This window comes from Elephas maximus, chromosome 25 (assembly GCF_024166365.1).
Source record: "Elephas maximus indicus isolate mEleMax1 chromosome 25, mEleMax1 primary haplotype, whole genome shotgun sequence".
Taxonomy (NCBI): Eukaryota; Metazoa; Chordata; class Mammalia; order Proboscidea; family Elephantidae; genus Elephas; species Elephas maximus.
Window position 1 is genome coordinate 40,968,533 of NC_064843.1, and position 26,166 is coordinate 40,994,698.

Below are 26,166 nucleotides of genomic sequence, written 5' to 3' on the forward strand. Positions count from 1 at the left end.
TACTCCTGACACTGCTTTTTCAGTGGTATGAGGTCCCCATTTCTCTCTGCTTACTTCTCTCTTTTATATCTCAAAAGAGATTGGCTTAAGGCACAATCCAGTCTTGAAGATTGAGTCCCACCTCATTAACATAACTGCCATTAATTCCATCTCACTAACATCATAGTGATAGGTTTTACAACACATAGGAAAATGACATCAGATGACAAATTAATACACATATTTTGGGGGGACACAATTCAATCCATGACACTTGCATATGAGCAATTGATAGTCTGTTCTGCAGTCGGTCCCTTGTCTAGTTCTGACTGATGATATTGAGCTTTTCCATTGTCTCTTTCTACAGATGTAGTCGATTTGATTCCTATTTATTCCTTCTGACAAGGTCCACATGTATAGTCACTATTTATGTTGTTAAAAAAAGGTATTTACTATGAAGAAGCCATTGGCCTTGCAAAATTCTATCATGCGATCTTTGGCATTATTTCTATCCCCAAGGCCATATTTTCCAACTACTGATCCTTCTTCTTTGTTTCCAACTTTCACATTCCAATCACCAGTAATTATCAATGCATCCCAATTGCAAGTTCAATCAATTTCAAACTGCAGAATTTGGTAAAAATCCCCCACGTGTCTGCCAGTTTGTTGTACTGTAGGGGATTGCTTGTTGCTATGATGCTAGAAGCTATGCCACCGATATTCAAATACCCGCAGGGTCACCCATAGCAGACAGGTTTCAGCTGAGCTTCCAGACTAAGATAGACTAGGAAGGAGCACCCAGCGGTCTACTTCTGAAAGTAATTAGCCAGTGAAAACCTTATGAATAGCAGTGAACCATTGTCTCATATAGTGCCATAAGATGAGCCCCTCAGGTTGGGAGGCACTCCAAAGACAACTGAAGAAGAGCTGCCTCCCCAAAGTAGAGTCAACCTTAATGATGTGGATGGAGTCAAGCTTTCAGGACCTTCATTTGCTCATGTGCCACAACTCAAAATGAGAAGAAACAGCTGCAAACATCCATTAATAATCAGAAGGTGATCTATGAAGTAGGTCTCTAGGAAAATCAAAAATCATCAAAAAATGAAACAGAACATATAAACATCGATATCCTAGGCATTAGTGAGCTGAAATGGACTGGTACTGGCCATTTTGAATCAGACAATTATATGGTCTACTATGCCAGGAATGACAACTTGAAGAGGAATGGCACTGCATTCATCACCAAAAAGAACATTTCAAGATCTATCCTGAAGTGCAGTGCTGCCAGTGATAGGATAATACCTATATGCCTACAAGGAAGACCAGCTAATACGACTATTATTCAAACTTAGAGCAACCACTAAAGCCAAAGACAAAGAAGGTTCCACCTGAGGAGGTTAAAAAAAAAACTTAGTTGCTGTACTATTCCAAAATCATAAATAACTTCAAATGCCTATTTCAAATCTGTAAACATACTTACGGATTTTCCTTTAGCAAGTTTACATCTTTGGTAAGAACAATAAGTTCATCTTGTTGAGCTGAGGTAGCCTTAGGGAGAGGCTGGCTTTCAAGGACTTTGCCAGAGGTTGTAACAGCATAACCAGCCTGATAGTGAGAGCTAGGAATTGGTTTCAAATAGGAGCCATCTATAAATAATATCATAGCAGGGTTTATCAAAGGAGTTTCGCTTAAATAACTATGAGGAGTTATAAGCTGCTCGGTTAAGTCTAAACAATCATGGGAAGAACAGTCATTCTTATCAATCGAAGAGAGATGCGTAGCCAGTTTAATGTAACTTCTGTATGTAATCTAACATGTGAGGCTGGCAAGAAAAGGGCCCCATAAGAAGTGAGTCTGCTGGCAGACAGTGGGTTAAAGCAGAATTAAGCAATGCAGATACAGCATGGTGCACATATATATTTAAGAGGTTTCCCAAAACTGTATCTGCCATGTGTTCCACTACTTTTGCTGTAGCAGCCACAGCCTTAATGCTTAATGGAGGGCACGCTCTGGCCACAGGATCCAGCTGCAGGCTATAGTAACCCACAGGCCTATTTTGTCCCCCGTGTTTCTGTGTAAAAACACCTAATGCATTACCACAAACTTCATGCACAAAAAGGGCAAAGTCTGGGAATTCCAAAGTGGGCGTTTTAATCAAACCTTCTTTTAACTTAGTGATGAGCCCCTGATTTTCCAGGGTAAGAAAGAATGGATCAAGCTTAGAGATTTTCAAATGTTTATATAAAGTCTATGCCATTAGAGAGTAATTAGGAATCCAGGCTTGACAATAACCACAGTCTTAGAAAACCTCGTAATTGCTTCTTTGTTTTGGGCAGAGGAAAAGCTGCAATAGCTTCTTTCCTCTTGAGGTCAATAGAAATACCTTCTGCAGAAATTAAATGACCTAAATATTTGACAGAAGACTGAGCTAATTGTAATTTTTCTTTAGAAACTTTATTTCCACCAACAGCTAAATGTTTTAGCAAGGCTATGATGTTCTCCAGGCAAGCCTGTCAAGAGATGGAACACACCAGCAAGTCATCCATATATTGTAACAAAGTAGATTCATTTGGAAATTGCAGAGGTTGCAAATCCACATGCAAAAATTGGGAAAAATAACTGGGAGCCTATGTAAAACCCCGAGGCATGATATTCAGGTAAATTGTCAATTTTCCCAAGTAAAAACGAGCAGATATTGACTTTGAGATTCAACACAGATGCTGAAAAATGCACTACAAAGGTCTCTAACAGTAAAGCATACTGCATCAGGGAGAACATCGGAAAGTAATATATGTGGATTAGGGACAACAGAGTAACTAGGAATAACAATGCATTTATTGCACGTAGGTCCTGAACAAACTGCCAACCCTGACCATTAGTCTTTCTAAATTGGAAGGATAGGAGTGTTATAAGGACTGGTGCAGGAAATAATTAAGCCTTTAGAAAGAAAATCTTATAGGAGTTATTCCCTCTTTTGCTTCTCATTTAAGTGGGTACTGGGGAATCTTAGGCAAGGGCTTAGAGGTGTCCATCTGAATTTTAATAGATTCAGCAGACAGAACTTTACCAACATCTGTAGAAGTCATGCCCCACAAAATTTCATGGACCTGAGAAATAACTTCAGGGGGAAGTGAATCTATTGGAACAGAATTTTGAAGAAGCATAGTAAGGTCTTGCATGTGGCAGATAGCCTCTTCCTTTTGAATGTTATCCTTTCCTAAACTCTGATTCTCAGGTAAGATTAATAATATTTTCCCCCTTTCATTAAATTGTTAATGACAATTCCATTTAGAAAAAATATCTCTTCCTATCAAATTGACAGGAGTATTAGGACTTATTTAAAAATGATGTAAATCCTCTATGGGACCTAAAGATATTGGCACAGGTTGGGAATGAAATCATGTTTGTTCTTTATTTGTAATTCCCACTATAATTGAGGTCTTTTTACTCCAGGGCATAGGCTTTTGTAAGCAAGTGGGATTAATCGTGGACAAAGTAACTCCCAAATCAATTAAAAATTTACAAAGTTCCCCATTAATATACATAGTTCTTTCTCCTTGAGGGATTAAAACTACCATAGGAAAAGTCTCTGTTTTGTCTCTGGAGCCCCTTCATTCTGAATTAAAGGCTGGAGAAGTGGTTGGGGTGGAAGCCTATTTATTGTTTAACTTAAGACATTCACTTTTCCAATGGTACCAGTTTTGGATCCATTGGAGGGCTTAAAATTCTTTTTCTTAGTGGGCGTTTGCAGCTGTTGTAACTGAAGGGCCATTAATTTATTTAATTTGTTAGCCTGAGCAGTCTTTGTTTCTAAAGTTTGGGCAAGCTCATGTACTAAAGTAACTAATTCCAAACTGGGAGCAGCCTTCCAGTATAACCTATGTCTCTTAACTAGGGCTGAAATTTCAGGTTTGAAGCCAGAAATAAATACTGCATTAAGGCCCCTGTCATGAATTGTATTATGTCCCCCCAGAAATGTGTGTATCAACTTGGTTAGGCCATGATTCCTGGTATTGAGTGGTTGTCCTCCATTTTGTAATTGTAATTTTATGTTAAGAGGATCAGGGTGGGATTGTAACACCACCCTTACTCAGGTCACCTCCCTGATCCAATGTAAAGGGAGTTTCCCTGGGGTGTGGCCTGCACCACACACAGAAACAAGCAGAGAACAAGCGTATCTCCAAGGAAGCAGCACCAGGAGCAGGGACCTGGGGTCCCTGCACCTGAAAAGCCCCTCAACCAGGGGAAGATTGATGACAAGGAATGTTCCTTCAGAGCCAACAGAGAGAAAGCCTTCCCCTGGAGATGACACCCTGAATTTGGACTTGTAACCTACTAGACTGTGAGAGGATAAATTTCTCTTTGTTAAAACCATCCACTTGTGGTATTTCTGTTATAGCAGCACTAGATGACTAAGACAGCTCTTTTTGTTCCTTCATCTGAAGAGTTCAACCCAGAATGTTCTGAAAACATCTGGAATAATCAAGATTGATAATCATAAACACTTTTATCTTTGCCTTGAACACAAGAATAGACTTTTGTCCAATCAGTTACTGGGGGGAAGGCCTTAAGAACCATATCATGTAGCTCTTTGGCCCTCTCTTCAGCAGCTGTGAGAAAGGTGTCAGCAATTTTGTCTCTATCCAAAGCTAAATAATCTTGGGGATCTTTTCATTCAGCACATTTTAACCGTAATTTGGTTTCACCAGGGCCAACTAACATATGGACTAATTGATACAAACCAGATAATCTAGGTTGATAAGCATTAACAACGACCTTGAGTTCTTTAGCAAATTTATGAGGATCATGTATAAATTTGGAAAATCTTTAGCAATGCTATGTAGTTCTGTATGAGTCCAGGGGATGAAAGAAATGATAGTTTTCTTTAGATTTTCTCTGGGGCCCACTCCAGGTTCTGCAGGGTGAATTTTAAAAGGAATTTCAGGAATAGGCTCTGGATTTTCTGACTTTGATCTTTCTGGTTTTGGACTCTCTACCTCTAGACTCTCTTTTGGATTCTCTAGTTTTGGTCTTTCTAATTTTGGGCGTTTTGGCTTTGAATCTTTAGCAGATTCTCCTTCTGGTTTTGAATCTTTAGTAGCTTCTCCTCCTGAGAAGAAAAAAGTACAGACAGTTTCCAGATGGATAAAGAGGCAGAGAAGAGGATGCTGGCAGGGGGGAAGAGGGAACTGCAACAGAGGGTTCAGAGGAGGAAGCAGAGCAATAACTGCTGACAGAGGGACAGACGAAGCTGCAGCAAGGTTCTAAGTATAAGTACAGCAGAGCTCTGGCTTTCTAATTCTTCTTTTTTCCTAGTTAATTCAGGAACCGAATTCTGCAATCCTTTATTCTGTCCAGTCAGTTTAGAAATGGAATTCCTCAAAAAGGCTATTTTACTTTGTTGATGTCATTTTAGAGGTCTCAAAATGCCAGTCAGAAAAAAATGTCCCATTGAAATTTTTTTTATCCGGGATCCCTTTTGTTCTAATTCACTGCACAGGAAAGTTAACTTAGGAAGTTCAAGTGTCTCATAAAGTAGCCAACTCATCCAAATGGCCTTTCATTAAATCATGCCAAGCAGACAAAAATAAGCAAGCAGAAGAATCAAAATGCTTATTCATATAATGAGCGGGAGTCACAGAGGAGGCTCAACATCACTCTTAGATTTGGCATTTCCCAAATTTCCAAAGGCAGTATAAGGTTAGCTTCAGAAGCTTTTCAAACAAAAAATCAGAGCTTTCATTTTCTCAGAAAAGGATAATATCCCTAACAAAGGACTCTACAGAGCTTGGAAATGCAGCCTCTCATGGTTCCGAGGCCCCTAAGCAATGAGCATAATGTACCTAAAACCAAAGGAACTTATGCTGTGTTTAAAAAGACAGAAAGAAAAAAGGAAGACAAATCCTTCAACAAAATAAGTGAGCATCCCACACAAAGAAAATGTTGATTCTGGTAAACTGAGAGACATTTTACCTTGCCACCCACTCCCAGGATCCTACGAAAAGCAGATAAGCCCAAGAGGCATTTGCTGGTGCCAGATGCTCCAATTTTCTCACTGCCCTTTTTTCTGGATGCTGCAGAGGTACAATTTCCTTCAGGTCCCTTCGTGGTCACCAAGAAATGTCCTAGTGAAAACACTAGACTGACACTCTGCTAGAAATTAAAACAAGAGTTTTATTGTAGGAAAAAGACAAAATCATTCCGTGGAATAGAGAGGCTGCAGCGTGTGCTGTAGCTTGCAGGGAGAGCAGTGAGGTATTTATCAGTCACAGCAACAAAGGCAAATGGTTTCACATCAAGGGAGTACAGGGAAAGGAAGGAAAAGTTTACAAGGAATTGTCAAGTTACAAACTTTCCTAACATCAATTTCTAGCCTAACAATCAATCTCTTATTTCCCAATACAAATTGACTAAAGCAATATTTTTAAAGCAAGTTGTGTAAACATTTCTGATGTGTGGGTTTAGTGATTGATTGTACGCAGGGTCAACCCTAGTTGAAGTCCTTGAAACGTAAAAGTAGACCATTTGGTTAGGAAGGCGATTAGATCAGCCCTAAATTGAAGCCTTTTGAAATGTAAACATTGCCCATCCAGCTAAGAGAGAGTGAGGGCCTAGGAATTTGCTCAGAGCAGTTAAGATAGCAAGATTGTTTATATAAACTAAGGCCTAGATCTCTATACTCTTTATGTCACAATCAAAACTTTCACAGGAAGCCAACTTGTCTTTTGTAGAAGGCAGAGGCAGGCTTCAAGCCTAGTTGCAGCTTAATTTTTTTTTCACTTGTCATTGAGTTGACTCCACCTCCTAGCAACCCTTTAAGACAGAGTAGAACTGCCCCACGGGGTTTCCAAAGAGCAGCTGGTGGATTCAAACTGCTGACCTTTTGGTTAGCAGCCAAACTCTTAACCACTGTACCACCAGGACTCTGAATTTAAAATAGAATTTCAGTTTATGTCTGGAATTAACCATTTCGATCATGCTTGGCAGCCCCAGTTTTAAGGTTTGCTTATTCATTAGAACCTTGGGGAAAATGTTCAGGAAGTAGTGGCATGGGAGAAGCTGAAAATCTAAGTAGGGAAGTGAAATGATCAGAATTGGATTTTGGAATGATCAGGGTAGAGGAAGGACTGGGTTGGGGGTGGGAGCTGGCAGCTGGCCATGGGGAGGCTGCTACCACCATCCAGGAGTGGATAATGGTGGTTTGAGCATAAGTGGGGATGGGAGAAGAGGGCAAATTCCAGAGATCAAGGAGGACTTGGTGGCTGATCAGTTGGGGTTGGCGAAGGTAAGGATGCAGTCAAGGACACTCCCAGGTTTCTGGTTTGTACAGCCAGGTAGATGATGGAGCCATTTACTGAGATGGGAAATGCTGTAGGGCAGAAGATGGCATCTTTGGTGGGATTTGAAACACTTGTGGCCATCTAGCAGAGCTGACCAGTTGTATATATTGGTCTGGAGCTCAAAACACAGGTCTGTGCTAGCAACAGGGAAATAGAAGATCAGGGATTCTAAACTCATGTCTTTAGAAGCCTTGCAGATGGCTCCCAGTGACTGCAGCAGACCTGGGCAATTATGGGATGGAGACCATGGAGAACCAGAGAATACATTCTCTTCTGGAACGGGTAGAACTCAGCTGTAGCCCATTATTCCCATGTTGTTGTTTTGTGCCATGGAGTCAATTCCAACTCAGAGTGACCCAGTACAGCTGCCCCACAGGGTTTTCTAGGCTGAAATCTTTACGGGAGTAGTTCATCAGGGAATTGGCTAGAGGGTTTGAACTGGTGATCTTTTGGTGAGCAGGTAAGCACTCAATCACTGTACCACCCAAGGCTCCTTTATTGCCATGTAGAGAGGTGGTAATGGAGTAGGATTAAGGCTGTGCAATTTGGAGCCAGCCTGCTTGGCTTCAAATCCTGTGTCCCTCATTTAAACAGCTGTGTGGCAAACAAGCTAGTTTACTTCTCTGTGCCTCAGGTTCCTCATCTGTAAAATGGGGATGCTTATAGTACCTACCTCCTAGGGGGAAAGAAATAGAACTTAAAGCCATACCGCCTGGCACACGTAAGTCTATAAAAGTGTTAGCTGTTATGATCACATGAGATTTCAGGCCCAGTTGTCAGAGAACCTGGAAATCTGTATTTTTATGTGAAATTTCCTGACCTGCAGTTGTTGACAACTGACTAAAACATTATTTAAATAGTCTGAGAACCGAACACAATGACCTGAGGTTTGCATATGGCCCTTGGGCTGCCAACGTGAGCCCTTGGACAGTGCTGGTAAATTAAGGTGGTGGGAGTAAGAATCTTTCCCAGAGAAGAGGGGAAAAGAAGGGAGATGGGAGTGGGGCTGGGAGGAAGAGATGACCCTCTCTGACTGTGTGGGATGCCCGGCAGGGTCCAGGAAGGAGAGACAGGTTTACAGGAAGGCCATGAGGAAGCTGTTCAGCGTGGGGTCCAGCGGGCGAAGGGACCGGATTCGCAGGGCCAGAGGGCGTGGTCTCTGGCATGACGACCTCCTGGAGCCAGCCAAGAAGCCCAGCATCACCGGCAAGTTCAAGCTGCTGGAGCCGCCAGTCCTGGGCCATGACCTGAGGCTGGCCCTGTCCCTGGCCAACCTCACCGCCCGGGCCCAGAAGATCCGGGTCAACCTGAGCGGTGCCACTATCCTCTACACCCGCAGGCCAGTGGCAGAGATCCTACACGAATCCCATGCAGTGCGGCTGGAGCCCAAGGAAGGTAAGAACATCATGACCTTGTGAGGCCTGCCCAACCCAACCGTTTTCCAGAAGGCTGGCGCTGGGGTGGGGTCCTACAGGATCCTACATTCCCAGGAAGGGAGGAGACATTCTTGAGCCTTGTATTCAGTGTCTGGCCTGTGGGCCTCTCATGCCCACTTTCCAGGTGAGATAACCGAGGCTCAGAAGGGCTAAGCGATGGTAACAGTTGTTAAAAAAAAATCAAAACTCAGAGAAATTGAAACGTAAGGTTTATTCTGTCTGAGCAGTTATTCTATATGCATATAGGGAGACGATTCTGATTCTAAAAAAACCAAATGACTGTATGGAGGCTAGTTACAAAACCTGTTGCCATGGAGTCTATACAGACTAGGACAGAACAGAACTGCCCGACAAAGTTTCTAAGGAGAAGTTGGTGGATTTGAACCACCAACCTTCTGGTTAGTAGCCAAGCTCTTAACCACTGTGCTACCACAGCTCCAGGCTAGTTATGATGAAGCTTATGCAGAGAAGAGGAGGGAGACAATAGAAAACCAACCATTGGCTAATCTTAATGATTAATTGAACCCTGCCCCCCACCCCTTACTGAGATCAGCTGATATCAGGTTACTAGGTGGTCCTTGGCCTGGCTGGCCCTTTCCCCATTCATTTGCACAGATCTTTAAGTGTAGTCCAGAAGTTTTTGGAGCCCTGGCAACACAGTGGGAAACCCTGGTGGCATAGCGGTTAAGTGCTACAGCTGCTAACCAAAAAGTCAGCAGTTCGAATCTACCAGGTGCTCCTTGGAAATTCTATGGCACAGTTCTACTCTGTCCTGTAGGGTCGCTATGAGTCGGAATCGACTTGATGGCAACGGGTTTTTTTTTTTTTTTTGGTTTGGCAACACAGTGGTTAAGAGCTTGGCTGCTAACACAAAAGCCTGCAGTTCAAATCACCAGCTGCTCCTTGGAAATCCCATGGGGCAGTTCTACTGTGTCCTGTAGGGTCCCAACGAGTTGGAATCAACTTGACGACAACACGTTTGGTTTCAGAGGATTTAAAATGTTAAAAGGTACCTCATCTCTTAGGAAGCAAGAGGAAGTACCTAAAGTTACATTTTTTGCATTAGATAAATTCTGAGCTAACTTATGGGTTAACTAATGTCATCGTCACAGAGCACTTTCCAAAGATTTAATCACTGTGTTAAACTGGGCCTCGATTTCCTTAAGATTGCTGTTGTTGCGTGCTGTGGAGTCAATTCCTACTCATAAAACCATACCCATTGCCTTTGAGTCAATTCTGACTCACGGGGACCTTGCAGGACAAAGCAGAACTGCCCCACAGGGCTTCCAAGGCTATAAATCTTTACAGATGCAGACTGCCACATCTTTCTCCCACTGAGTGACTGGTGAGTTCAAACCACTGACTTTCTGTTAGCAGTCCAACGCTTTAACCACTGAGCCACCAGGGCTCCTTCCACAGCGAGCCTATATGGAAGAGTAGAACTGCCCCATAAGTTTTCCTAGTCTGTAATCTTTACGGGAACAGATTGCCAGGTCTTTTTGCCAAGGAGCAGCTGGTGGGTTCGAACGGCTGAACTTTCAGTTTGCAGCCCAGTGCTTAACCATTGTGCCACCACTTTGCCTAATTAACACTCCTTTGGAAACCCTGGTAGCATAGTGGTTAAAAGCTATGGCTGCTAACCAGAAGGTTGACAGTTCGAATCCACCAGTCACTCACTGGAAACTCTATGGGGCAGTTCTACTCTGCCCTACCCTATAGGGTTGCTGTGAGTCAGAATCGACTCAACAGCAGTGGGGTTTCTGGGTTCTAAAGTCAGGAAAAAAAAAAACAAGTTTTATAGTTTTGCAATTTTAGGGTTGAGGCTTTTACTGTTAATTTTTGGTTTCGTGGGTGTTGGGGGACAGCCCCAGCAAGGAAAGACTCTCACTGTGCGTCCTGGCAGATAATCCGAAGAACTGACAGGTAGCCCTTTCCAGATTTGTACCTTCAGGTAAACTTACTGACACGGGCAAGCAGCTGCTCTCCAGTGGTGGCCGGCTGGAGTATTTTCCACAACCACTTGGCAAGGGATCCAAGGTTATATACCATTCCAGTTGGGAACAAGGCTTATTGTTTTTCTCCCACATCCTTAGGCAATCAGTGTTCCCCGGGACTTCACGTCCAGACCCAGATGTTTTCCTTCTTGTTGCTAAGGCATTCTTCACCCTTGGCTGCTGGCCTAGTCATGCCCCTCCCGGCCTTGTACCTTAGCCCGAGTCCATCCCGAATTCATCCCCAGCATGCTTCAGGGAAGAGCAAAGCTGATTCCATTAGGGAGGGGATGCATATAGCTGAATAGCATTACCCTACAGTCCACCCCTGCATACCCTCCTAATGTCCTTACAATCTTACCCACCCCCTGTTCCGTGATAGCCCTTAGACTTGGTATGCAGAGGAGCATTGCAAAACCAGACCACATACTCAGTATAACCAGCAACACAGGAAAAGACATAGCAATACGAGTCTCAATATCACCCAGAAGCCTGTCCACCAGGCGGACGGGAGGGATTGCAGCCAGCTGGAGACAGGGTCAGCGGCGTCATGTTTGAAAGCAGTGATGTGTTGCTGCAAGTCCTGCAGAGCCAAAGACACATTTTTAGAGGCATCAGGGCTATACATGCAACATTCCGTTTTTGTCATAGCACAGGTGTCACCCTGGGTGGTGGTCAGGATGTCAAGGGCCATCTTACTCTGAAGGACAACCTTCCATATTTGCTGAGTCTCCACATTTAGAAGGGTGATAGCCCACCTGGCGTTGTTAAGTGCAGCTGTGGTGTGTCTGGGTGGCGCTTCTACCTGCCACTCCACATCTGTAGTGGTGGCCTGGGGCAAGAACTGGGACAAGGGGCAAAACCACCATGATGTGCGCTGGTGTCTGTCCTGGGCTGTTACAGCTTGCCAATTGCTGGGGAAACTGGGGAGTGTGGTGTAAATATTAGCAACTATGTATAGCCACTCCTAGGTGCAGCGCCCCACCCGGTTATAGGGCCTTTACGGCCACCTATGGAAGCTACATGTCCAAAGCCACCCCTTGGATGATGGGTATGCCCTTGCCCATAGGCTTTGCTTTTGCTTCTTTAACCAACTACCAGCAACAATTAGCAGGGTTCTAGCATACTGTTGTCGGGGGTCCAACCCATCACTCTGAGGGGACAAGAGGTATTAGTCCTGTTCCGACGCTACCAGTAAAGGGGAACTCAGCCCTTTATGAGGACTTACTTCCACTTGTGGTAGGGCGTTATACACTGTGCATGACTTTCTCCAACATGCTGTACCTCTCTTCCTCTCCTCGTCACAACTGGGACCGAAATCCCAGTGGCACTCTCTCGTTGCTTTGCCATGGCCACAGGCCTCACCCGTACTCCTCGGCATAACAGACTATGTCCATTTGGCACGACTGACCTTGTATTAACACTCTTAAAGCCTGTATTTGTTTTACAGAGACCTTCGCCTGCTGGAAGCCTTCCTCTTCCTTTGTCTCTCAGTCCCACAGTGCTCCTTTTTTCACATTCTGTCTCTCTTCTTATGGGCTTTCTCTTCTTCTCACACCCTTACTTTCTAGAACTCTCCCTAGGTTTACTTGTCTCTCACTCATTCTCTTCCCCTCTAGCCCCCCATATTACTTTCTCATCCAATCTTTTTGTTTCTCTCTCCTTCAGTCTCACTTCTTTTCTTCACTAACCTATATAGGGGCCTTGGGGTGTGGGCTACGTGGGCTAGTATCCCAAGAGCCTGACAATTTCCTGTAGTTGCTTCACAGTTTCTGGGCATGGGTAGGCTTGGACTTTGTCTATCACCGCTTCAGGCATCACTTGCATCTTACTCGACCAGATAACACTTAAGTACTTGATCAACAATCTAGGCCCCTGTGTTTTTTCCTCGTTCACTGCCCATCCCTGCAACTGGAGGTGCGTGACTACCTCACCAGTTGCAGTCTGCAAAGAAGTAAACAAGTTAGAGGTCAGCATGACATCATCAATATAGTGGAATACAGCTACCTCAGCAGGGGGAATCCACCGCTTGAGGTCAGCGGCAACCATGCCATGGCATATGGTGGGACTATGCAGGTACCCTTGTGGGAGCATGGTAGAAGTCCACTGCCTCACCTCTGAACTGGAGGCAAACTGGTCCTGGCTGTCTGAGTGTAGAGGGATGCTAAAGAAAGCATTAGCCAAGTGGTAAGTGGCCAATGCTTCCCCCATTTGCCCCATCATCTGTGCCATGTTTGGTACAGCTGCAAACAAGGGGGGTCACCTTATTCGATTCCCAGTAGTCTACCGTCATTCTCCAGGAGCCGTCTGGCTTGTGCATTGGCCAGACAGGACTATTGAAGGGGCTCTTGGCTGGTTTCAGAATTCCCACTCAATGTAGCTCCTGTACGGCCTCGGTGATTTCTTGATGCCCACCAGGGAGGTGGTACTGCTTACAGGCGATGACCCGAGCTAGGGAACTGCAACTGCACAGGGGACTATTTAGTATTATTTTGTACTACAGTTTTTACGGCTCTCACTTGCAGGTGGGACTCACCAGAGGTCTGCAGCTCCAGCCCCAACAAGATAGCTCTGCCCAGAATGTATTCCAATATCGGGGCTGTGTATACTTGGTAGGCCTTTGGGGGTAGGTTTCTAATCTGCAGCACTAGTTTGATTTGGCGCACCCTGACGGCCCCACCCCCATGCCCATCAATAGCTGTTAGTGGGGGTCCAGTGTATGACTGTTTCAGTTTGTGGCCTCCAGTCCCCCGTAACCCAGCAGAGGGCTTCCTGCACCTGTGGTGCACTTTGACCACACCCCCAGTCAAGGGGTGAGGGACACTCCCACCCCTCGGCAGAGAAGGGAGCCTTAGGCTTGGCCTCTTCTCATGGGCTCTGGTCAGTGCCTTTGTGGAACCCAGATCTTTTGTCAGGAACAATTCTACACCAAAGAAACACATTTTAGAGAATAGACAGTTTGATCAAACATGTGGCACAAATAAGAAATGCCTTTGCAGGGAACTGCTGCATTGAGACCCCAGACTGCTTGTCTAAGATGCATGGTTCAGGCTGGGGTTGTCTTGTGCCCTCCCATTAGACATTTAAACTTGTCCATTAATGTGCTCAATTGCCCCTAGGTCTTGGGGTGATAAAGAGTGTGAAGAGTTCATTCAAAATCCAGTGGAAGCCTCTGTATAGGATAAAAAGCCCCGATACGATTCACCTGCTGAGAATGCCCTGCCTGTTGGCTTGGGAATCTGTCCCTGCACAGGTTTTAGCCTTGGCCAGGGTCTTGTAGGTGGGTCAGCTTTCCTGTGCTATCCAGCGTTTTATGATGACAGTGGCAGTCCGTGAGTCTAGGCCCAGTCTCGGATGGTGTGTGAATCTCCCTGAACGGCCCTCTCTTAAACCCAGGAGGTGGTCGACTGCACATCTCTTTGCTCTGGAGCAGACAATGCTTCAGCCTCTGCGGTCAGCTGCTAAGACCGGTCTGCTTGTTGGCTGTTTTCCACTCTCAGCATAGGGGCTTTTCTGATGACTATCCACACAAGTAAAAAAAGCTTCTCAGGAGCAGAACTGATTTCGTTATTTTTTTGTCCAGATGTCTCATTTCTATAGGGGCTTGCTTTATATGTCAGTCCGAGGGTTGTCAGTGGCCAGATTGAATGGCCAGGCTGTTAGCTATAGCCCACGTCACGGTTTCCTTGTGCCCCTCTAAAAACAGCCCTAACTACAGCCATTCCCATCAGGACTTGGAGGCAAAAGTCTACAAAGGTGTGCATTAATACATCAACATCATCAGTACATACAGTAAGGATTTGTAGGGGCCCCAAGGGACTTATCCGTAGTCAGGCTGGGGCAAGTGTCTCAATGATAGTGGCCTCAGACCCAAAGTATACCTCACTGGACTTTAATTGTAACACAAGGCCATTGCTCCTCGCCGGTGACAGAGAAATTGGGCTTAATCCTCAGTCTTAATTATTTCTGAAAGAAGATCTGGGAAAAGTTGGCAGAGCCCTCACTCATTTGTGGGGCCATGCCTCCACTACACCAAGTGCAAGCATGGGTCCACCCCAGTCGCCTGGTAACCTGGAGGTGGGCCCCCCTTTTTTAGTTTTCCACTTACCATGGCAGCTGCAGGTAGGTTGCTGTTCAGTTATCTTGGCAGGGCAGCTATCAGAGAATTCTGAGGTCTCTTCAAGGTCACTCAACACAAGCTACCTTGAACTGTTGTTTTAACTCTTTGAGTGTTACAGGGTGTTCTCAGCACCAGGGACCTGTTTAGCCCCTCCAACTATCTCCAGTCCCATGTTCTACTGACTGAGCTAGCAAGGCTTCACTGGTCAACCTGGGACATCTCCCACAGAAAAGCATGCGAGCCAGACCTCCCCACATAGAGATCACTGGCCACCCCGGGAATTCCCCCGAAGTTGCCTCTTGCTATATTGCGAAGGGGGCAGTAATGTTTCAGTGAAGGAGGAAGAGGCTGCTGGCAAATCCCCCAGTTGCGGCTCTGCTTCCAGCTGCCTAATTAGGGCCCTAGTGGCTGGCTCCGCATCGGACGCCCCTCTCAATGCTGCCAGTAAAAGCCACCCCAGCACGGCGATCTGGCTTTTGCTTTGGGGTCTCCCATGCATATCGCCATGCCCACAACAGCGGCCACACAGCTCCCGTAACCAAAACACAAACATCCTTCTTTCTTTCTCAACATGCAAAGACCCTAGTAACTGCAACAACCCCTGTGGCGTTTCTGGGGCATCCCCGTACTCACGCACGAGTCCCCAGGCCTCAACAGCCTGGGCTAGTGGTCCCAGGGCATGCGTCCCTGCCACCCTGGGATTTCCCCCAGTGGAGCCCGCTTTTCCCCACCCATCTGGGAAGGCCTGGTGTGCTCCCTGGAATCCTGCCGACTATGCCAATTTTCGGGGGACAACCCCAGCAAGTAAAGACCCTCACTGTGCGTCCTGGTAGATAATCCGAAGAACTGACACGTAGCCCTTTCCAGATTCATGAGTTTATTCAGGGAAACTTACTGACAGGGGCAAGCACCTGCTCTCCAGTGGCGGCCGGCTGGAGTATTTTCCACAACCACCTAGCGAGGGACGCAAACCTATATGCCATTCCAGCTGGGAGCCAAGGCTCATCGTTTTCTCCCACGTCCTTGGGCAGTCAGTGTTCCCAGGGACTTCACGTCCAGGCCCAGATGTTTTCCTTCTTGTTGGAAGGCATTCCTCGGCCTTGGCTGCTGGCCCAGTCATGCCCCTCCTGGCCTTGTACCTTAGCCCGAGTCCATCCCAAATTCATCCCCAACATGCTTCGGGGAAGAGCAAAGCTGATTCCATTAGGGAGGGGATGCATATAGCTGAATAGCATTACTCTACAGTGGGTAAGAAAAAACCCTTAAAATCCAACTAAGATATTTGTTATTAATTTTTTTTCTTTGACGTAGTAATAAAAGAGCCCAGAGATTGTCTGGTGGCACAGTGACCCAACGGTGAAGCCGTTTGTTGCCTTTATTTATCCCAATTAGTATTGCTATTTACACGCCAAGTAGAAAAAGCACCTGCTGGGAGCATTTCGTAAAATCTGGAATATGTCTTGTGTTAACTTTGTAAAATCCAAAAATTCTGGAACCATCTGGTTCCAGGTGATCTGTACGAGAGGGGTGGACTTGTAAGAGGTGTTTACTAAGTGCTTACGGACGCCAGGCCCCATCCTGAGAATTCTACATACAAGGGCCGTAATCCCCCAGCCACCTTTGTGAGGTATCAGTGGTAGCTCCATTTCCCGGAGGAGGGACTCACACCTAGAAAGGTGAAGTAATGAATCCAAAGTGTCACACAAGTCAGTGCCTGTAGTAACAGGACCCAAACCTAGGGAGTCTAACTCCTAACCCAGGGTGCTCAGTAGGGAAATGGCAGAGCCAGCCTTCAAAGCCAGGGCTGGTAAACTTCTGGTTCAGCTGCCTGTCTTCAGGCTGTGGGCGGTCAGATCATGCCTAGCGGTACCTAAAACTCAGCATTACTATTTCACAGCAGAATAGGATGGCTTCAGTCCTTTTGAAGGTTTTGTGTCATTTTAAGTGACCTTTTTCCAATTGAATTTTTAAAAAATATTTCAAGGAATTTTTTTCGTGATCCTTGAACACACCCCATTGCCATCGAGTCGGTTCTGACTCATGCTAATGGTGACTCCATGTGTCTCAGAGTAGAACTGTGCACACAGGGTTTTCAGTAGCTGATCATTTGGAAGTAGATTGTCAGGCCTTTCTTGCATGGGTGACACTGGGTGGGTTCGAACCACCAACATTTCAGTTAGTAGCCAAGAGCAAACCATTTGCACTACCCAGGGTCCCATAGCACTTAGCTAAATTCATTCCATTCAGTCATTCTTGCCTTCTCTTTCTGGTCTGTCTGTCTGTCTGTCTCTCGGCTTTCACATACCTTTCTAAAATCAAAGAATTTAGTTAAACAAAGAAGCTGTTCCTCTGTACCAGTTTCTGGTAGGTGGAACGTGTATATTTTGACAGGGCATGAAAACGTGTGAAGGAGGTATCATACACGTTTTCAACTTTTTTGTCATTTATTTTTCACAAAATTTAACTCACAAACTAGCACTTCATAACAAAATATTAATTACAATACACTTTCTCCTAACTTTTAGCAATTTTTTTCACTCTAAAAGTAATACATATTCATAAAAGATTTAGAAAGCACAATAAAAGAGAAAAATCACGTGCGATCCTACCACCCACCTGCAAACTGTTAGCATGTTTTCTTTCTGATATTTTTGTGCCTGTTTGCTTTTTGAAAAACGTGATTCTAATTATAGTGCAAATAACTCATTAGTGCCTTGCTCTTTTCACATTACATTATAATTTAGATGTTTTTATAAACGCTTAACAAACATTTTAACAGATGTGTAATCTTAAACTAAATAGGTAAATGGTGACGTATTTTATCTTTCCTTTTGGGTGGTTATCAGCTGATTGCTATTAACAGTATCACTTGGTGCAAAAACTCCCAGTTTTTTTCTCTTTTTTTCTTCTGGATGTTTGTAAAAATGGCATGGGGCAGTGTCAGACCTCCTCCAGCATACAAGGGGGAAGGAAAACCAAGATCAACAGCACAAGGCTGACTCCCATGAGGTGGAGGCCAGACAAGCCTCTTCTCTCCACCACCTTTACTAATTCTGATGCCAACCATTCCTCACACAGCACTCTCTACTTCTCTTCTGGGTTCAGTAACTCACTGCAATGGCCATACAGAACTCACAGATCGTACTAAAGATTATGGGGTTTATTAGGGAAGTAACATTATAATTCAGGTTCAGGAACACTCAGGATACAGTTCCTCCATCATGAAAGCCTCTTCCCAGCCATCCTCACAGGCACACCTCTCCCTGGCCCTCAGTCTCTGCCCAAAGACGCTCAGCTTCCTAAAGGCACTGAGCTTTCTCTCTCCGTGGGCGGGGAAACCAGCCTCACCATCTCCTGCTGCTGGGTCTCTCCTTCCTTGGTGATGGAGGACTGTCCTCTCTGCTCCAGAATTGGCTCTTTTAAGGCAAAACTGACCAGTCACCTGGGTGGGAGTTACAAGACCATGGAGAGAAAGGCCATACTACGTAATTCTTCACACCATGGTGTTGGGCTATTTTGTTAGAGTATATTCAAAGAGAAATTACTGGGCCAAATGGTATGACCATTAAAACATATCATTTATTTTTTGAACTGTTAACAAATACACATGCTACAAAATCTAAAAGGTAAAAATTTGTTTAATGAAAATAATTATTTTCACCTCGGCCCTTCTGCCACCCAGTTCCACTCCCCAGAGAAACAGTGATACAAGATGTTGTGTGTCCTTCCAAATATTTTCTATTCATATAAAGATTATATGTGTATATATGTACCTCTTATAACTGTACATACATATATATTTCAATTCACACCAATTCACTTTTTTTTTCTTAAAAATGTATCTGGGAGATGCATCTGCGAACTCTTTGATTCTTTTCTCCAACTTCGTAGCATTCCACTAAATGGATAAACCATGGTTTAAGAACAAGCTCCTGCTCCATGGACATTGGAATTGTTTCCAGTCTTCTTCTCTTACAATGTTGTAGTAAATGCCCTTTACTTGTGTCATTTTGCACGTATCAGAGGACACATAGGCTTAACCATTTGCCATCAAGTGGACTCCGGCTCATGGCAACTCCATATATGTCAGAGTAGAACTGTGTCCCGTAGGGTTTTCAATAACTGATTCTTCAGAAGTAGATGACCAGGCTTTTCTTCCAAGGTGCCCCTAGGTGGACTCAAACCTCCGACTTTTCGGTTAGCAGCTTAATGCTGTTAACCGTTTGCACCACCTGGGGATTCCATAGGCTAAATCCCCAGTATTTCCTGGCCCAGAGGGTATGTGATTTTGTCAGCATGGCCCTCCTCTGTGATTGTTCAGTCTACACCTCCGTCCACAAAGCTTTTTCTCCACACCTTCTCCAGTACAGTGTGTTATCAACCTTTTTATTTTTCTTTTACCAATTTGAAAGCAAAAACTGGTACCTCTCAATTTGAACTTTTCTTCTTATGTTCTATGAGGGTAACAATTTTTCACATGTTTAAAAGCCATGTATTTGATTTCAGATTTCTGTGAACTTTTTGTTCATATCTTTTGCCCGTTTTTAGGCTGGGGCTTTGATCTTTACTTACAGAAGAAGTAACAGAAAGCAGCTGTTGGTGTATGATCCGAGTTGTGTATTCCCTAAACCTGTTGTCGTCAAGTTGATGCCGACTCATAGTGACCCTATAGGACAGAGTGGAAGTGCCCCATAGGGTTTCCAAGGAGCAGCTGGTGGGTTTTGAACCACCAACATTTTGGTTAGCAGCCGAGCCCTTAACCACTGCACCACCAGTGTTCCCGCATATTCCCTAGCCCCCAAGTTTCATTTGCCTTTTAATTTTGTTAATGGTATTTTTTTTACATGCAGGTTTTTTTTTGTTTGTTTGTTTGGGTTTAGGGATTTGGTGGCATATTTTAAAGGTCCTCCTTTTTTTTCCACCTCACTCTGTGCTTTTAAAACAACTGTCCCATTTTTTCCCTTAAAAACTTTTATGGTGACATAAGCATCTTTTAAGCTTTAGATTTTTAATGAGAAATTTCTTTCCAAGGAGTGTTGATTGCCACGTTAATTTTGGCTTCATCTTTGACAAGAAGAAATGTTTATTTTTTATGTGATTAAATCTGTCTTACATTTTCTTTATGATTCCTACTCTCATATCTAAGGCATGAAAATCTTCTACCATCTTCAGAGATTTGATGTCAGTTATCTTTTAGCTTTTCTGTGGTATGATTTTCCCTTTTTTTCTAAAGTATGATTTACATATATTAAAACTCACTTAGTGTAAAGTTCTCTGAGTTTTGACAAACACATACAGTCATGTAACCACCATGACAATCAAGATATAAAATAGTTCTATGACTACTCTTTGTATCAACCCCTTTCCCTGCCCTCAGCCCCTGGCAACCGTTCTCTGTCATTACAGTTTCACCTTTCCCAGAATGTCCTACATAAATGGAAGCCTATAGTATGTAGCCTTTTTAGTCTGACTTCCTTCACTTAGCATAATGCACTTGAGATTCACCCTCCTTGTTGTGATAATAGTTCATTTCTTTTAGCGCCGAGTACTGTTCTTTTGAATGGATGTGCCACAGTTTGTTTATCCATTTACCTATTGAAGGGCATTTGGGTTGTTTCCAGTTTGGGGCTATTATGAATAAAGCCCCTATAAACATTTACATACAGATTTTTATGTGAACATAATTTTTTATTTCACGTGGGTAAATATTGAGGAGTACAATGACCGAGTTGTTGTATGGCAGGTGTAAGGAGCCCTGGTGGTGCAGTGGTTAAAGCGCTTGGCTGCTAACCCAAAGGTCAACAGCTCAAACTCACCAGCAGCTCCACAGGAGAAAAGACCTGGCAGTCTGCTCCTATAAAGATTATAGTCCAGGAAACCATATGGGGCAGCTCTACTCATATAAGATCACTGAGTCAGAATCAACTTGATGGCACCCAACAACAAAACATGGCAGGTATATGTTTAACTTTGTAGGAAACTGCCAAACTGTTTACCAAAGTGACTCAACCATTTCACACTCTCATCAGCCACGAATGGGAGTTCCTGCTGCTCCACATCCTTGTCAACACTTGGTATTGTCAGTTTTCTTTTGGTTGTTTTTTCGTTTTGTTTTTCTATTCTAATAGGGGTATAGGATCCCCTGGGCAGAGCAAACAGCTAAGTGCTAGACTACCAGCCAGGTTGGCAGCTCAAGTCCACCCAGATGCACCTTGGAAGAAAGGTGATCTACTTCCAAAAAATCAGCCATTGAAAACCCCACGGAACACAGTTGTGTTCTGACACAATGGGGTCACAGTGAGTCAGAGTCTACTTGGCAGAAACTGGTTTGATGTTTTTTGGTAATAGGTATATATTAGTTGCTGTCAAGTTGATTCCAGCTCATGGCAACCCCATGTGTGCAGAGTAGAACTGCTCCATGGGGTTTTCAAGGCTGTGACCTTTCGGAAGCTGATCACCACGACTCTCTTCCAAGGTACTTCTGGGTGGGTTCAAATTGGCAACTTTTTGGCTAGTAGTTGAGCACTTAACCATTTCCACCACTCAGGCACTCCAATAGGTATGCGTCGTTGTTGTTATCGTTAGTCGCCATCAAGTCGATTCCAACTCCTGACGACCCCATGTACAGAGAGTAGAACCACTCCATAAGGCTTTCAAGGCTGTGACCTTTCAGAAGCAGATCACCAGGCCTGTCTTCCGAGGGGCCACTGTGTGGGTTTGAACCAACAAACTTCAGCTAGTAGTTGAGTGCTTAACTGTTTGCGCTACCCAGGTATATAGTGATATCTTATTGTGGTTTTAATTTACATTTACATAATGATTAATGATGTCCATCTTTTCAAGTGCTTATTTGCCATCTGTGTATCTTCTTTGCTGAGTTGTCTGTCCAAATATTTTGCTCTATTTTTAATTGGATTGGTCGTTTTCTTCTTCTATCATTATTATTATTTATATTTTCCAAATACCAGTCCGTTATAAGATATGTGATTTGCAGATATTTCTCCCAATCTGTGGCTTGCCTTTTTATTCTATTAGCAGTGTCTTTTCAAGTGTAGAAGTTCTGAATTTTGATGAATTCCAACTTCTGTGGTGTGATTTTAAAAACATATATTGCACAGTTTAGTCAGTGATTCCTGAAAGCCTCTTTAAGGATGTCAGCATGACGTAGACCCCAGCGAGCCCTGCCCCACGAATTGGAATCTCCAGGTGAGAGGTCCAAGAAACTGTATGTTAATAAGCCAGAACTGGGTGGTTTTGATCTAGTCTGAGAAGCGCTGCTGCTTAATCCAGCATGCCAGAAACAGGGTCTGCTTTGCCCTGCCTGCCAAGTGCCTTCTTTGCCTTGCATCTGCCTTTCCCTCAGACTCAGCAGAAAGATATGGATAAGGTGACAGGGAAGTGAGACTGGAAATATTACAGGCATTTGGCATTTCATAAATTGGAATTTGTCAACAAGGTGATTAGAGCTCCATGAAATTCTCTTCAACTGTGGCAGCCCAGAGGTACTAGGAAGACTGGGCAGTCTCAGGCTGCTTCCTTTAATCTCTAAGCCCCAACCTTTGTGTCTGTAGATGGAGACGATATTTTCTACATCAGGGGTTTCCAAACCTTGCATGCCTCAGCATCGTCTGGAGGGCTTGTCCGAACACAGATTGCTGGGCCCCACCCCACTGGTTTCTGATTCAGCAGGTCTGGGGTGGGGCCTGAGAATTTGTGTGTCTAACAAGCTCCTGGTGATGCCAATGCCCCCGGCCCCAGGGCCACACTTTGAAAACCACTGCAGTACCACCATGGGTTGTTGCAAGCAGTAAATAAGATATGTAAAGGTTTTGTCACATTTCTTACTCATTTGAAGGTGACAGTTGTATTACTAATATTTTTAAAAGTTGGGGGTAATAATACTCATGGAGTTGTTATAAGGATTAAATGAGTTAATCTATGCAAAGTGCTTCCAATGCCCAACACCCTTTACACCCTCAGTAAAAGTTAGCTTTGTAATTACTAATTATTGCTGTTGTTGTAAGGGTTCTCCCAGCAATTACCTAGTGGGCTAAGGAAGCCCATAAAACAAGGCAGAACTTTATTACGTGGTTCATCCTACTCCCATTCAGGAAGCACTTATTATATACAAAGCCCTGGAACAAAGAGTGTGAGCCAAGTCCTTGCCCTTTAACGACCTTGCTCACAGGTTGCAAACTCAGATGGCTTGTAATTGTCTGTTAAAGAGGATTAGGGTGGGATTGTAACACCCTTACCCAGGTCACATACCTGATCCAATGTAAAGGGAGTTTCCCTGGGGTGTGGCCTGCACCACCTTTTATCTCTCAAGAAATAAAAAGGGAAGGGAAGCATGCAGAGAGTTGGGGACCTCGTACCACCAAGAAAGAAGCACTGGGAGCAGAGCATGTCCTTTAGACCCTGGGTTCCTGTGCAGAGAAGCTCCTAGTCCAGGGGAAGATTGACGAGAAAGACCTTCCTCCAGAGCCGACAGAGAGAGAAAGCTTTCCCAGGGAGCTGACACCCTGAATTTGGACTTTCAGCCTACTTTACTATGAGCAAATAAATTTCTCTTTGTTAAAGCCATCCACTTGTGGTATTTCTGTTATAGCAGCACTTGATGACTAAGACAGCGCCCCCCTTCTCTGTGCCTGACATGTAGTAGGTGCTCAATAAACACTTAGTGCATGAACTCTTAAAGGAATAAATGATTAATGGACTGAGAGACTTCCACCTTGAATTACTAGGGAAAGTTTAGACATAACTCCGGTAGCTGTTGGAGAAACAATCTGGTGTCATGGTACCTGACTAGTCTGAATTTGAGTCCCCCTCATCTTGGCTCCTTGATTTGCTTGCTGTGCGACTTTGGACAAGAAATACCCTCTCCGAGTCTCAGGCTTCTTCATCTATGAACTGAGGATAATAGTCCCTGTCTCAGGATGGTTGCAAGGACCAGAGGTGATGTAGCCGTTAGTTGGGTGTTTCCTTCTGTCTTCTGGGTACCATTGAAGAACACTGGACCCCTAACTCCCACCTCTGCTTTCCCTTCCAGAGAAAAATATCCCAATTGCAATATCTTACTCTCAGTATAAGGAGGACCTGACAGAGGACAAGAAGATCCTGTTGGCTGCCATGTGTCTCGTCACCAAAGGAGAGAAGCTCCTGGTGAAGAAGGACATTACTCTGGAGGACTTCATCACCATCAAGGTGACTTCTGTCCTCATCCCACCACCCTGTTCCTAGCAAGCCCTCTTCAGAACTGGGGAGGGCATCAGAAGCTGGAGGTTGCATGCTTTTAACTCCAGCTTTGGCTCTCAAGGGTAGGGAAGAGATGTGTGAAGGCAGGGGCATGAATATGTTCATGGAGATGGGGGTATATGGAGGCAAGGAATAAATGTCCCATTTTCTGACCAGGTGAGGACCACGGTTTCCCTGGCGGGTGAGGTGGGGAGGAGGGAGGATGGCTTATGAGTGTTGCCCCTCCAGGTGCTGGGCCCAGCCACGGTGGGGGTGGCAGTTGTGGTGGAAGTGATGGTGGTCAACCCCATCTTGGAGAGAGTAGAGGACTGTTTGCTGATGGTGGAGGGCAGCGGACTGCTCCGAGGACAGCTCAGCGTTGAGTAAGTGCCAGCCCGGGGCAGGGCTGCCTTACACATGGGACGGGCCAGAGAAAAGCTGCCAGGGTGGAGGGGGCGTAGGAGGGATTCTGAACCCCAGGAACCAGACTGCCTAGACACATCAGCCTTCATTCATGCACTCACACCTTCATTCATTTAGTCATTCACTCAACCATATAATTCATCCACCTAGTCTTATTCACTCACAGTATTCATTCCCATATTCACCCGTTTATCCATTTACTGATTCATCCCCTCACTCTAATTCATTTGTTCACTTTTTCACTCTCTAATTCATTCACTCTCTTATTCATGTATTCATTCACTCATTCATTTACTTATTCATCTACTCAACTCAGTTTTGACTTGTTCATTCATCCATTCATTTTCTCACTCATTCATTCTTCCATTTATTCACTTATTCAGATGGTTCTTGATCATACTGACCTCGCTCTGGGCCACATATCAATTGTTGGGAATGCCAAGATGGACCAGATGTGGTTCTGCCTGGAGAAGGGCTCTCAGAAGCAGATGGCCCTTCAAATGAAGACAGTGTGATTTGTACAAACAGAGAGATGGACCCCCAAGGTCCTGGGGATCAGGGCAGCCCTTGGGTTGGAGTGGAGTGGGGTCAGGAAGAAGTCCCAAGGGAGCTAATATTTGAGCAGGGCCTTAAATGATGAATAGAGGAGTTTTCCAGGTATTAAGAAGGATGGAGGGCTTCCTAGTCAGAGGTCTTCATGGCTGGCATAGGCAGGGAAGGTCTCCTGGAAGAAAAGAAACTTGATCTGGGCCTTGGGTTCAAGTGAGATGGGAAGGGCATCCTAGGTGGGAGCAATGGTGCAGGCAAAAGCCCAGAGGAAGGAAAGTTTAAGGTGTGTTCAAGGTACAGGGAGGAGACTAGCCTGGCTGGGTGGGTAGGGTGGGAAGTGGAGTAAGAGAAGATTAAGCTGAAAGCGGATTGGCATGGCTTGAATGTCAAACCACAAGGCATGAACTTGTGGCTCTGGGGAGCCGTGGACTGGCAGGCCAGTCAGGAGAGCGAGCTGATTGTCTGCCTTTGTCCTTGTCCCCTTCCTCCCAGTGTGCCCAGTCTGGAGCCTCAGGAGAGGGCCTCCATCCAGTTCAGCATCACCCCCTTCAGGAGTGGCCCAAGGCAGCTGCAGGTGGACCTCGTCAGCCCCCACTTCCCGGATATCAAGGGCTTTGTGATCGTCCATGTGGCTGCGGCCAAGTGATGGGCCAGGAGAGGTTGACAGGGGAGGAGATGGCCAGTGCCTCCTCCTGCCTACCTTTGTGCTTCCCATGTGGCAACCAGGAGGCTTGGGTTCCAGTTCTGCTTCAGCCTCTGCCTTACTTTGTGAACCTGGGCAAGTCTCCTTTCCACCTGGGCCTCAGTTCTCCCATCTGTAAAATGAGGTGTTGGACTCAGTAATCCTTAAGCACTCTGCCAACTGTGGATGATGTAACTACTTAGGGAGCCTCTACCACCTTCATCTCTTCATTCTTCTTGCTGGGAGGCCAACGGAACAGAGCATGACAGTGCTCCACCCACCCGGCTCTGGCTGCTCCAAACCACCCAGCTCACTGTACCCCGGGCTGACCACCTAGGCTCTCCTTGCTTCTTTCTAAGCTCTACAAATTCCCTGACCACATCCAGACCCAAAAAGCCTCTCTCCAGCCCTG

General features: G+C 44.9%; 1 protein-coding gene across 1 annotated transcript in view; it reads left to right on the plus strand.

Annotated features, from left to right (window-relative positions):
* The window catches only part of TGM6 (transglutaminase 6), a 138,967-nt gene extending 113,199 nt beyond the window's left edge, over nt 1-25,768 (plus strand). Inside the window, exons 13-16 of the mRNA XM_049869299.1 lie at nt 8,373-8,714; nt 23,916-24,070; nt 24,350-24,483; nt 25,565-25,768. Coding sequence (XP_049725256.1) covers nt 8,373-8,714; nt 23,916-24,070; nt 24,350-24,483; nt 25,565-25,718 — 785 coding nt within the window. The 3' untranslated portion in view covers nt 25,719-25,768. The remainder of the gene's footprint in view (nt 1-8,372; nt 8,715-23,915; nt 24,071-24,349; nt 24,484-25,564) is intronic.
* Nucleotides 25,769-26,166: the final 398 nt, after the last annotated feature.